Source organism: Cynocephalus volans, chromosome 5 (genome assembly GCF_027409185.1).
Source record: "Cynocephalus volans isolate mCynVol1 chromosome 5, mCynVol1.pri, whole genome shotgun sequence".
Lineage (NCBI taxonomy): Eukaryota > Metazoa > Chordata > Mammalia > Dermoptera > Cynocephalidae > Cynocephalus > Cynocephalus volans.
Genome location: NC_084464.1, coordinates 166,208,188 through 166,221,834, shown reverse-complemented (window position 1 = coordinate 166,221,834; position 13,647 = coordinate 166,208,188). Strand labels below are relative to the sequence as shown.

Genomic DNA, 13,647 nt, shown 5'->3' with positions numbered 1-13,647 from the left:
TTCTAATTTTCAACCTTTTACATATACTGCTTCTGTATCAAGAAAAAGGTATTAAATGTCTAGCTTCCACTTCATCTGAGATTACTGCTTTGTGTTTACTGGCTTATTGTGGTGCTTACTGTGGCATCTTTAAAACGATGGTCCCATTAGCAGTCACTGGTAACTGCATTTTCCTGAAGTGCATCCCAAGTCTTAGTTTATCCTTCCAGACTTGTTCTTATGCATATGCATACATAGGATATTCCTAGGATATCCTATTACCTTGGTTATCCCTGAGGAATGGCATAACAGGAAGAGGAGGTAGGGATGGAAAACTTTTACTATTTCTGCATCGTTTAAATGTTTTATCCTTGATTGCTTTTGCAATTAGAAGAGTTGAACAGTTTATATTAGGGGTAGGTTAAGTGCAACAAATCGCCCCAACAAAACAATAGCATGTTTCTTGCTTACCTGGACCTGTGTGGCTGTTTCTGGTCAGATCATTCTCTCACGCAGTTCTCTGCAGGCTCTGACTCAAACGTCTTTTCTGTCTTGTGTCTTTTCTGTCTTCTCCCTCAGGCCCTCCAGATCCTTCTATTCAGTGAGTGGGTGGGAAAGAGGAGGGAGAGGCATGCACGGAGGGTTTTATGTCCAGGCTTGTAAGTGGCATACATTATATGCCCACATAGACCCTGTCCCTGCAGGCAGTGCCAGAACTCAGCCACGTGGCTGCGCCTAATTGCAAGGCAAGCTAGGGACTGTAGTTTAGTTTTGTTTCCAGAAGGAAAAGGAAGTGGTTTGGTGGAAAACAAGCAGCGAATGTATCAGTCTCCCTTCTGGTGACCAAACATGCCTCACGCTTGATCCCACATGGAGAACACTCTCACCCTCCCCAAGGGATACACCTGATCACGGTGCCCAGCACGACCTGCAGCATCTCCCAGCATTGCATGGTTCTCCCCATCAGGCCTGTGTGTGGCTCCTCATGGTCCAGAGACATATGAACTGAAAAGACTTAACTATTTGGTCCCCCAACCAAAATGCAGTGGTTTAACCTGGCCAGGGTTGTTGTAACAGAATCTCCCTTTCAGAAAGGTGGAGGTGAGAGCAGTTTCCCAGTCTGACCCCAATTCTGCTTCTGAGAGGAATTCCCTTGTCCATGGTTTTCTTAAGCTCTTGGCTCAACCCTTGGCCCTTTTCTTGCCATGGCCTCCCTGAAATGGCCAGTGAGGATGCTGTCCTTCTCCTCGAGGACTGCCTGGCCCTCCTCCTGGAGCCGTGAAGAGGGGACCCCTGACCATCAGTCTCAAGCTCTCAGAGCATCTTTATTCTTTGCTTGGTATTTTCTGTCCTCATGGTTCCCTGAAGGGAACCGTAGGCTCTGGCCTGTGTCTCATCAGCTCGCCCCAGCGACCCCCCCAACTCACCCTTCTGGTCTGCTTTTCAAGCCTGACTCTCTATGTTCTGTTTACACACTTGCTTGCCTGGATGGCTGATACCCTGAGGTTATATGCAGCTGAGGCTTTGAGTGGGAAGGTAACTTCTTTGTCTGCTTTTTGGTGAAAGGCTCATTGCGATGGTCCTTTGTCCCTCCCTGCAGCATCTTGAGGCAGCCCTGGCACCCCCGCTTCTGCACACCTTCTGTTCCCACTTGTTTCTGCTCCTGCACCAGGCAGTTCTTCTCAAAGCCAATTTTGTCTGTTGGCTGTTGACACCTGCTCCTTCCGCTCCTTCCCTGCAGGGCTGCAGGATCAGTAAGTGTGAGGTCACATGATCATATGAAATGTACTTTCTAGTTGCTATTTAAAAGCATTATTTTGCACCGTTTTGCTATATTTTATATATTGCATTGTATGCCTCCTAAATTCTTTCCTAAATATTGTGAAAGAATGGATAGGTGGATGGATAGATACATAAATTATAAAGCGTACAAGTTTATTTTCATAGATGTTCAACACAGTTTAACTTAAAAGAGACCTCTTTGCCCCTTATTTTGGGTGGAGACACGCACACGCACACGCATACACACACACGCACATGCACACGCACATGCACACACATGCACACGCACATGCACACGCAGCCACCAGGGGCAGTACACAGTTGGCCATGAGCCTTTGGCCCTCTCTCCCACGAGAGAGCTGGGAGCTCCCGCTTCAGGACAGACGGACGTCTGGACTCGCTCTCACCTTCCCAGATGCCTCTCCTTCCTCGTGCCATTGTCGGCCTGATACAGAAGTTGCAGAGTAAAGAGACACAGGACGCTCCGAGTGTAGGAAAGTAATGGTTTCATCAAAATTGTAGAAATGGTGGGGGAGGGGAGCAGGGAGGTGTCTGCTTTCTCCTTTCTGGACAGTTAACATTTACTGCAGTAGTTTTTCTCCTTTTTTCCTTAAATAAAGGAACGGAGGGGACCAGCATATTCTCGAGGGCTCTAAATGTTCTAATATTTTCTTTTAAAGTTGAAAAAATATTGGAAAAGACAATATTGGATTTTTAATAGAGATACATTTCTTTATAGGTTAGAAGATCCAAGTAGATATTTTAAATTTTATAAATTTTACCAAATATCTAAAATCTGTTCCTTTCAAACCTTTCCTGATACAAGTTCTCCAACTCAGCTCCTCATCGCCTTCATCCGAAATGTCTCAGGAGCCCACCTGCCTCTGGTCTTCCTCCTCCCTGTTTCCTGTTTCCACAGCACGCGGGAGGGTGAGGAGGGGTTTCAAACAGTTGCTCCCAACAGCCTGATTAGCAGAAGGAACGACTGTGCATTCTCAGCTTGGTGCATTTTAGTTTTCCCTTTTTTCTTTCTTTACCTCCTTCATAAAGCAATCTCCCACCCGTCACATGAACTGGGGGCACCACATTGCAATGCAGATGGTTTACACAACTGTTCTCACCGCCTAGTTATTCCCAGGAGTATGTTGGACAAATAGGTCATTATTGGGGAGAGTGTTATTTGGGAAGGTGATTTAAGGAACATGGTTCAGAGCATCCTGTGGGTGTTTTATTAAAAGCTTTAATGACAGAGATGTGAACTTGATCCTGTGTACTTTAAATTTTTTTCTTAGTTTGTAGTTATTCAGCAATAACCAAAGAGCACTGAACAGCTGCTCCTGGGCACTTTTTGGGAGAAGAATTTCTGTATGTCCAGTGTCGCTATTGACCAGCCTTGAGCTGACAGAGTAATGCCTGGGAAGGTGCCTTGCCTGCTGGCGCAGGCTCCACGTGTGTCCCCCTGTAGGGCCTCGTGCTGATGACGCAAGTAGCTGAGCACCCCTCGGCAGGGCCGTGCGTGTTCGCATGTGCCATTTGAGAGTATTTCACATTCTTAGTCACTAGGCTTTTGTTGAATGCCTGTCGTGTATTAGGTACCAGGCTCAACAGTGAGAAAATAGGCAGATGTTAACCAGTCATAGGATTCTGCGTGTGTGCGTGCGCATAGGCTGCATGCGTGTGCAGTGTCATATGTGATCACAGTGAACGTTGTGAAGGACAAGTGTGGGGGCCCTGCGGGTCCTGTCAGGGCAGCTGAAACGATGGGGTAGTCTGGGCCATGGCTGGCTCTGAGTGCGAGGGGGGTCAGGGCTTCCCCAGCGGAGAAGCAGAGGCGGCAGCAGCCACCACGAGCCTGTGGGAGCGACGGGCACGTGCAATTTGTCGAGGGAGGAGTAGACTGAGGAAGGGACTGGGACTGGGACTGGGTGAACAGCGAGGAGACAGCTGAACGTGGTGGGGCTCGAGGGGTGTGTCACGGGGTGAGCAGAGCACGGCCGGGCCTCTGGGCCTTGCTCAGGACTCTGGTCATTTGTCTGGGGAGAGACGGGCAGCGGTTGGCAGCTTCTGAGCAGGCATTGGTGTGGTTGGAGCCCTGTTCATAGAGTGGCCTTGGCGTCCTGTGGGGATGGAGCCCACTCATATCTTGATTGTGAGCCCAGAGAGGACCTCCGTAGAGCACTGACATTCCAGAAGGCCAGCTTAGGACTGGGGACAACATAGCAAGGACTGGCCCAAAGAGCAGAGGCATATCAAAGGGACAGCAGAGGCTTCCTGTAGCCCAGCAGTCAGTGCCCTTCAGGTTCATGAGCCCAAGTGGGACAGACAGTGCCCCAGGGACAATGTGGGCCCCGTAAAATGCAGCAGGTGAAGGTTGAAATCTCTGTCCCCTGGGAACTGGAGTACAGTAAATGCAGGCGGAGTTTGAAGAACCGGAATATCAAGGTGAACAGCTGGTGGTCCCTCCTCAGGTCCAGGAGCGTCCCCAAGCCCCTGCCTCCTTCCCAAACACGGCAACTGTCTCATTCTCCAGTGTGCTATAGTTTAGTTTTGCCTGCTTATACCCTTGATATGGCCAGGATCGTAGAGTTTGCATTTTTTTGGCTTCTTTCATTCAGCGCGATGCTTGTGGACTCATCTGTTTTTGCATGCAGTTCTGTTCATCTGTCATCTTATCGCAGGGCATCCCATGTGTGAACACAGCATTCTTCCACTCTGTTGGTGGCAGACACTTGGGTTGCTGTGAACGTTCTTACGTATATTATGTGTTTCTTGGTGCTTGGTGCATGTGTGCTCTGTTAGGCATATGCTTAGCATGGAATTGCTCCTAAATATATTTTTCCAGTGTGTTTGTAACAACTGACACTCGCGCCGAAGGGTGTAAAAGCTCATGTGGCTGCACATCCTTACCAATCCTCGGTCTTTTCAATTTTAACCGTTTGGGTGGGTGTGTGGCAGTTTTCATTTTTTCATTTTTATTTGCATCTCTCTGGTAACCAGTTGGGTGTTTTTCTCAAGTCGGTCACCCTTGGGAAGCCTCTTGTGACTGTCCTTGGCAGCCGTCTGCCGGGCGGGCCGGCTGTGCTGCTGACTCATGGGATTTCCTACGCTGTCGATGGCTGTGTCAGTTTCATGGGCTGCACGTCTTTTCTTGCTTCGTGGCTGGCTTTTCACTTGCTCACTGTCATTTGTAGATGCTTATTTCATTGAGGTTTCTATTTACCCTTCCTGAGATTTTTTGCGCTTCTAAATGCTAATCTATATTTGGACGAACTAGTACGTTGTGTTTCTGTTGCCTCTGCGCCCATCCCCTCTTCTGACAAAAGCACCTGAGGCCTCAGGCTGGCCCCTCCTTTCCCTCTGCGTGCCAGCCTCTCTGCACGCTCATCCTTCTCAACACACGACTCACTTCAGGCTGCAAAGTGGCCCAGACTGGCCCAAACTCACAGGAGGTGTTGGGGAATCAGCAGAGGAGATGCCTCTTCCCCCATACCCTGGAGCATGGGGGTGCAGGCGGGGCCTGTGAAACGGAAAAGGAGCCCAGACCTAGGCGGGCAGAGCTGGGGAGACCAGGCCCTGATGGTGCCGGTCGTGCTAGGAAGTCTGCCTGTGCTCCTGCCCTTTGTGTTACCGTCGGTGCTGTGATGGACAGCCCTGAAGAGATGCACTTTGGGGAATGTACAATGATGTGCTTGTTGTAGGTTCACAGAAGTAGAATTTACAAATCAAAGGATATGTACTTTTTCGACCCACATTGCCAAGTAGTCACAGTTTGTGCACACTTATCCTTTCACCAGCAGTGTATGAGAAATTATTTCTATGCATCTGTACTGATGATATTTTTATTTTATAACTTAGTTTTTGCCAATTGGGTAGATAAAAATAGTATCCTATTATTATTTTATATTGCATTTCTTGTTTACTATTAGTTAAGTATTATTTTTTATGTTTACTGGGCTCTCGTGTTGCTTCTTTTGTGAATTTGTTGCTTACGTTTGTTTCCCATTTTTTCCTATTGAAGTTTTACGGTTTTCCTTATTTTGTATATAGCTTTTAAAGTATTAAGACTGTTAAATTCTTTGTCTTCATTGTTGCAGATTTTTCACTAGATTTTTATTTACTTTTGATTTTTTAATGATGTTTTGTTTCCCGCAGTCCATCTGAAATTTAATTATTATCGTTTTTATTTCCCGAATGGTTATTTAGTTGTTCCTGAACAATTTTTAAAAATGTGTTTCTCATGGCTTAAGGTGATGTTTCTACATATTTCATCCCAGTTAAGATGGGCACATGTAGTTCTTAACTGGTTTCCTGCCTGGGCAAGGACTTCTGGCAGTTGACAGGTGGAAACTCAGTTGAGATGGCCTTTTGGCTCAAAGCAAAGGAAAACTGCATGTGGTCCTGAGCACAGGCTGGCAGGAAACTGTGCATTGGGTCCAGAGGGGTGAGCAATCCGCCTGTGGGTTCCAAGTCCGCACAAGGAGAGTGATGAGGCTTCAGAGACGCCTGGGCTCTTCCTGGGCCATGTGTGGGGAAGCTTGGGCCAGGCAGCGGGGCACAGATGCCTGGCCAACCAGAGCAGCAGCGAGTGGCTGCACCACCTGAGAACAAACCTGCCCCCCTCTGCACCTGTCCCCCAGCACGTGCCTTCCTGCTGGTGCTTGCAGGTCAGACTAACTGCATGTGCACAGGGGATGCCAGCAGGCTAGGGGTCGGCAAATGTGAATTCTAGCTGCGGTGATTCCACTAACTCGTTTTATCACCTACTAACCTCTTTGATATTTTTGGTTTTTTCCCCTGTAAAAAGTTATCTAACAACTGTAAAGGGTGATTGTAAGAATGATATAATCTATTACTGATATACACAAATCTGCATGTTAATATCTATGAAAGTGATTTGTAAACTGCCAATTGATATACAGATACTATTATTTGCAACGCATGGTGCTAAATTCTATAAGAATTACAGAAGAGAATAAGACAGTTCTTATGCCCAAGTTTATATTCAAGGAAAAAAATCACAATTTGATGGGTGCATTCTTAAAAAATTTGAAATTATGATTTTTGATATATTCTTTGATTTGTCTCACAAGGTATTTTGTGCTTTGGGGAAGCAAAGGACGGGGTGACAGGAGCTTCATTCATCCACTCAGGACATGGTATCCAGCACTCACTGTCCTGCTAGGCACTGATCACTTTGAAGTTACAAAGTCTACAAAGCAAATCATGCCACCTTTGAAACATCTAGCTATTTTTATGTGACACTCACTGTGTCTTGGCAATGCAAAATAAGTAAAACTGAAATTGTGAGTTGGATACAAATGTGCTTTAAACATTCAACACATTTTTATTTTGTTTTTCTTCAAATATCAAGAATTTTCAAGTCTTTAAAAATTACCTCATATATTATAACAGAGAGCATTTGTTATATGGGAGATCATGGGAGTATAAAATCTCTAATAGTATTTTGAGAACTTTACCAGTTTCATTACCCCAATTGCCTGTTAACTTGGCCCTATAAATGCTAAAATAAGGGTTTCTAGTCAAGTCTCTTATTGAAAACATTCACTGACCTCTTCTGAAATATTTTTCAATAGATAATCTGAAGTAGTCCGTGTTTGTTTTGTTAAATCTGGAGCTCCACACCCACACACAGGGAAGCGATTGCAGCTGCCCCATCGCAGCCCAGAGGTGCTCAGCGATTGCATCCTGCACCAGATGATCGGAATTGCCAACCAGGTGGCCAGCCAGGTGGAATGCCCACCTGACCCCTGTCTGACCCTGGGTTAGGGTTAGGGTCAGGCAGCTGGAGGATCCCTCCTGGGCCGTGTGACCGCGGCTCCCCAGCCCCCTGCCCCTGAAGGTAGTATGCTTCAGACTGTGGGGAGTGCTGAGTAGACGGTGGATGGGGAGGGGCCCCCAGGGGTCTCAGCTAAGACCTGGGGAATGAGGAGGAGCTTGAGGTGCAGTTAGGGCAGGTGTCCTGGGGCGAGAGGAAGAGTGCCGTGGTCTCAGAGCAGAGGGGAGAGGAGGCAGCAGCCAGCCTCGCAGGGCCTCACAGCCACGGCACAGCTCAGGGCGTAGTCGCAGTGTGGGGAGTGGACATCCGGATGTCCACTGGGTGTTCCTGGACTGAATGAGGAAGGCAAGGACACTGTGGTGCCGCCTCTCAGTGCTGTCCTTGCAGCTGTCATGGCATGCCCTGGGCCCTCTCAGGACAGTGCGGGCTTCGAGTTGGCATGTTCCTTCTAGAATATGGAGCTGGGCTGTGGGGGGCCACGTGTGGCAAGTGTCAGCTGTCCGTGGACACTTTGGCAAGCTCTGCTCTTCCTCTGGCGACGCAGCTCCTGTGCTTCCTGTGGTCGTGGAGCATGCTCTGTTTCTTTCCACGACTGGAATGCAGTCACGTAGTCCATTACCTAGGACCTTCTGGTTGGGTCACCAGGGAGCCAGCAGTGTTTGTTCTGCCCTCTCCGGTTCTCTGCAGACTGGAATGCTCTGCTCACATGCCACGGTAGGATCTGGCTGCCTGCAGCACTCAGTCCTGTGAAGAGACTGCCCTCCTGACCTCTGCTCTAATTACAGGTTCCTGGGGAAGGGATCCTGGCCCAAGGAAGAGAATCACTTGATTTTGGCAGACAATCAGGTGTCCACCGCAGATCATAGTCTTGGGATTTGCATGATCTTGCTCTTGGGTGTTGAGGCCAAATCTGAAAGTCCCTGAGAAGAAAGAAAGGGATTGGGTGGGAGATAGAGAGGGGAGGAGGTGCTCAGTGGAGCGGAGGGCTGCAGAACCGAGGGTTGTTGATCTGCGGTTGTTCATGCTGGTCTGGGGGCCCTGGGGCTAGACCTTCCCACCCCATCCCTCTTGATTCTGACGACCTCACCCATTGCTCCAGATTCATGGATGAGTTTTCGTAAACAGCAGCTGTACTTTTGTCATGTCTTTGTTCAACAACCTTCGATAGCTCTCCAGTGCCCACAGAGTTTAAGTGTCACTCCCTCTATGGTCTTTTGTTTGCTGACCATGACAGGCTTGCTCCAGTGGATGACAATCTCTCTTCACCCTCGCCCCAGCTCTGCTGGTCAAATGTCCACTCAGTCCTCCTTGGTCTTAGCTGCTACTTTCCCCGTGAAGCCTGCCCAGGCCTCTCCAAACTGAATTAACTCTATTGCCTTTGAAGCCACAAGACCAGCATGCTACTGGATGGTTGGGTCCTGTGAATGCACACAGCCAGCGTGACAATGGATGGTTGGGTCCTGTGAATCCGGATGGCCTATGTGATGGTAGATGGTTAGGTAATATTAATCCAGATGGCCAGTGTGATGGTGGATAGTGGGGTCCTGTGAATCTGGATGGCCTATGTGATGGTAGATGGTTAGGTACTGTGAATCCGGATGGCCTGTGTGATGCTGGATAGTTGGGTCCTGTGAATCTGGATGGCCTGTGTGATGGTGGATGGTTGGGTCCTGTGAATCCGGATGGCCAGTGTGATGGTGGATGGTTGGGTCCTGTGAATCCAGATGGCCTGTGTAGTGGCCAGATGGTTGGGTCCTGTGAGTCCGGATGGCCTGTGTGATGGTGGATAGTTGGGTCCTGTGAATCTGGATGGCCTGTGTGATGGTGGATGGTTGGGTCCTGTAAATCCGGATGGCCAGTGTGATGGTGGATGGTTGGGTCCTGTGAATCCAGATGGCCTGTGTGGTGGCCAGATGGTTGGGTCCTGTGAGTCCGGATGGCCTGTGTGATGGTGGATAGTTGGGTCCTGTGAATCCGGATGGCCTGTGTGATGGTGGATGGTTGGGTCCTGTGAATCCGGATGGCCTGTGTGATGGTGGATGGTTGGGTCCTGTGAATCCAGATGGCCTGTGTGGTGGCCAGATGGTTGGGTCCTGTGAATCTGGATGGCCTGTGTGATGGTGGATGGTTGGGTCCTGTGAATCCGGATGGCCTGTGTGGTGGCCAGATGGTTGGGTCCTGTGAATCTGGATGGCCTGTGTGATGGTGGATGGTTGGGTCCTGTGAATCCAGATGGCCTGTGTGGTGGCCAGATGGTTGGGTCCTGTGAGTCCGGATGGCCTGTGTGATGGTGGATGGTTGGGTCCTGTGAATCCAGATGGCCTGTGTGGTGGCCAGATGGTTGGGTCCTGTGAATCTGGATGGCCTGTGTGATGGTGGATGGTTGGGTCCTGTGAATCCGGATGGCCAGTGTGATGGTGGATGGTTGGGTCCTGTGAGTCCGGATGGCCAGTGTGATGGTGGATGGTTGGGTCCTGTGAATCTGGATGGCCTGTGTGATGGTGGATGGTTGGGTCCTGTGAATCCGGATGGCCAGTGTGATGGTGGATGGTTGGGTCCTGTGAGTCCGGATGGCCAGTGTGATGGTGGATAGTTGGGTCCTGTGAATCTGGATGGCCTGTGTGATGGTGGATGGTTGGGTCCTGTGAATCCGGATGGCCTGTGTGACGGCCGGATGGTTGGGTCCTTGCCCACTACGTGGTCAGCAAGTCTGTTGGCTGTGCCTTCAAGTGCATCTGTTCCCCTGCAGTGGGGGTGGGGCAGAATGGAATCAGGTACACCTTCAGGGCTAGCGCTGCAAGTGTCTGACTGAGGGTGTTTATGAAGTTATTAAGTATGAAGTGGGATAAAAATCTGAAACATTATGTTTGTCGATTTTCGTTAATTTATGCCTTATAAGACACAGCCAGGTAATCACTCGTTATATAGTCCATGGTGACTTCCCTTTAATGACAGAATATTCTAAAATAGTTGAATAAATCCCAGGCTAGTTATAGGAGGTCTAGATTTATGTTAATTTCATCACCAACTACTTTGCTGAGGTCAATTTAGAAAACTTTGTGTCTTAGTAATCGGTATCAGTGACCAACCTCTGAACACTCTACCCAGCCCAGTGCTGGCCAGTGCCTTAGGGTCATTGCTTACCGTTGCCTCCGTGAGGCTGTCTTCCTCGCTTGCCACTGCGGAGCAGACCCAGCAGGTGTAGGCGCGGTCTGTCGGGTGGGGATGGTGGATTCTGACTCGAGGCCTGTTTGGTTGGAAAGCCCGTGGGAAGCGTGGAAAGGTCCCGAATGTGGAGCCCCAGGGTGATTTCTCTTCCGTTTCCCCGAGCAGTCGGTGTGATGTGGTGTGTGTGTGGCCGTAGGAGTAATGACGAGTGAATGGTAGACCTTGTCTGTATTAAACATGACACATGAGTCATATGTACTTTGTGTTTCCAGACCGAAGATGGAAAACCCACGGGAGGATTTTCCCACTCATGGTGGCTGCGCAAGTGGCACAGTCATGGAGAAGTTCCTGATTCACTCCGCGGAGTCCACGTGCCACGTTCAGCTTGCCTGCAGCACGCAGCACTGTGCTTTCCCTCTGCACGGACGCCAGCTGTGCATATGGGACACCGAGGGCCCTCCTCAGCAGGTATCTGACAGGCTGTGCACGTTCCCTGTGGAGTCTGGCATCACGGAGGCCCTACCTCGTCCCCGTGGCTCTGAGCTCCATCGCATCGCTGCAGGCGTCAGCGGCTCGTTAACACTGAGTAGTGCCCATTGCGTGGCTGTATGCTTGATGATGACATTTTGTGCTGTTAGCCCCGTAAATACCTCAGCTTCTCAACTGCCTTTAGTGGGATTGTCAGAAAGCTGCCTTTACAGTAGGTGTCTTCAAGGGACAGGCGACCCCAGATGCTGGCAGCACGTCGCTCAGACGTCTCTCTGTGATCACGGTACCATAATTCTTTACCACCTTGGCTGCTTTCTGGTGCCTTCAGAAGAAGCTGTTTTGTGAATCTTGCTGGGTTTTTCTTGTTTGGTCAGGAGGGTCACTGTGGCTCTGCTAGCCTGCCGTTTCCAGAAGTAGAGCTCTCCCTGTCCTCTGTTAAGTGATGTCCCCCACATCACACGGCCATTGTCTACTTAACACAGCTTGTAAGCATCCCACTCACCATGGACGGTGCAATCTGTGACCTGCCCCCACCCCGTCCCGTCTTCCCTCTGTATTTCCTTCCTTTTCTGTGCCACGGTCACCCAGGATTAAAACCTGGAACCCGATGCCCGTGGCGTTTGTCCTTTCTGGTCATGGAGTCTTTGATTCATCATCTTCTCTCTAAAAGGTGACAGAGAATTTAATAAAAGTAGTGACATTGTGAGGCTTATAACATGTGAATGTAAAACACGAAGCAGCAGTAACATGCAGGTGGTGGGGGGAGAAGTGAAAGACATTCAGTGCTAAGGCCGGTGAAGGTAGGATATGGCCAGAGTGGACTCCAGAGGGAGGGGTGCCAAGTGGCACTGTGACAGATGCGTCCCTTCTCCAGGAGGCGCAGAGGTGCATCGTCTTCCCTCTACCTGCACCCCCACCTCCACCACGTCAGCTGAAACTCTGCCGTGTGTTCCCACCTGTCTCCTCTGCTCCACGATTGTGGCAGGTGCAGATCAGCGCACTGTGCGCCCCTGCTCCGTCACATCTCCTAGCTCGCCGTCAGGGCCGGCATTCCTGCCTCCCCGTGCTGCAGCCTGCCTGTTCCCCGCGTCCCCAGCGGCCTGCACCCCTCTTCTCAGCCTTGTTCTGTTCTTTGCTCTCCGTCTTTGGCTCAGCCATCACCTCTTCCGGCATGTTGCGGGGATGCGTGTACATTTGAGGAAGAATGAATAGTGGAGAAATGGGAGAACGCGTTCACCTGCAGAACTTCGTTTGTGGGTGTGACAGACAGTGACAGTGAAACGGTTAACTGGAGAGAATAATTTAGTAGTGTGTAAGCTGGAATTTTAATGAATGAATTTGGAATGAATATATGAAATAAATATATTTGAACAATTCAACCTATTAATTTCTTAGGTTTGAGGGTATTGTGTTATGCTCTTTTATTTTTTATATGTTTTCTATAATTATGGTATTTTTGGTTTTTGTTAATTTTCTCAGCTTCTAACCCTACAAGGACACCATCAGTCAATTACTGCTGTGGCTTTTGGAAATAAAGTGAATCCACTTCTGATCTGTTCAGCCTCACAGGATTATATCATAATGTGGAACCTGGATGAATGTAGAGAGAAAATACTTCAAGGTAAATGAAAATATAAAACATTTAAAAAAATGTACAGAGGAAATAACTCATCCTTAAATACACTTGGTAACATGGGGCTTTGGGATCATTTCTTACTCCTTTAACCTTGAAGCCAGACACCTGAGCTGGATGCTTAGCCTGGAAGCCTGCTGTGCTATTCAGACCTGCTGACCTTTGCCACGTGGTAAGCTGATATTACAGGCTCATTAGTATTGCTCTTACGTAATTTATTGTTTTAAAAGCTGAGTTTTGTAGAGATCTGAAAACGTGTAGGTGGGTTGAAGTGTTGTTTTCTCACACAGGGAGTGTTTCTTGGGCACCTGTCATTTTTCAGGCTGGATTCACAGTGGTGAAGGGCTTGCTCCCGGCCCCTGTGGACTTTACAGCTGAGTTTGAGGCCAACGAAAACCACATGAACAGGCAAGCAGGTGGTAGAAATTGTGGGCGTGCAGTGGAGAAAGCAAGAAGGGGTTGGCACGGAGAACGTGGGTGGGAAGCACTTTACGTGGCGTGACCTTGGAGGAGGTGGCATGTGAGCTGAAGGAGGAGAGGCACTGGGCGGAAGGGTGGGCTGGGGAGGGCACAGCATGGGCGGGACAGAGGATCCATGTGGGCAGAGGCCCTGTGCGTGCAGAGCTTGAGCTGTTCAAAGAGCTGAGCGTGTGCCTGTGCGGAGGAGTGTGGTGGGGATGTCAGGAGAGGCTTGTCGGATAGACTTGAAAAGTTAGGTGGGGACAACATGAAGGAATTTGAATTTTATGTAATCATATCGAGAATTTGTAGGATCACCCTAAGAAACTAATGTCACGTG

The 13,647-nt window shown here is 49.1% G+C and overlaps 1 protein-coding gene across 1 annotated transcript in view; it reads left to right on the top strand.

The window, feature by feature from the left end:
- Nucleotides 1-11,005: 11,005 nt before the first annotated feature.
- The window catches only part of WDR27 (WD repeat domain 27), a 79,155-nt gene continuing 76,513 nt past the window's right edge, over nucleotides 11,006-13,647 (top strand). Inside the window, exons 1-2 of the mRNA XM_063098389.1 lie at nucleotides 11,006-11,194; nucleotides 12,695-12,836. Coding sequence (XP_062954459.1) covers nucleotides 11,006-11,194; nucleotides 12,695-12,836 — 331 coding nt within the window. The remainder of the gene's footprint in view (nucleotides 11,195-12,694; nucleotides 12,837-13,647) is intronic.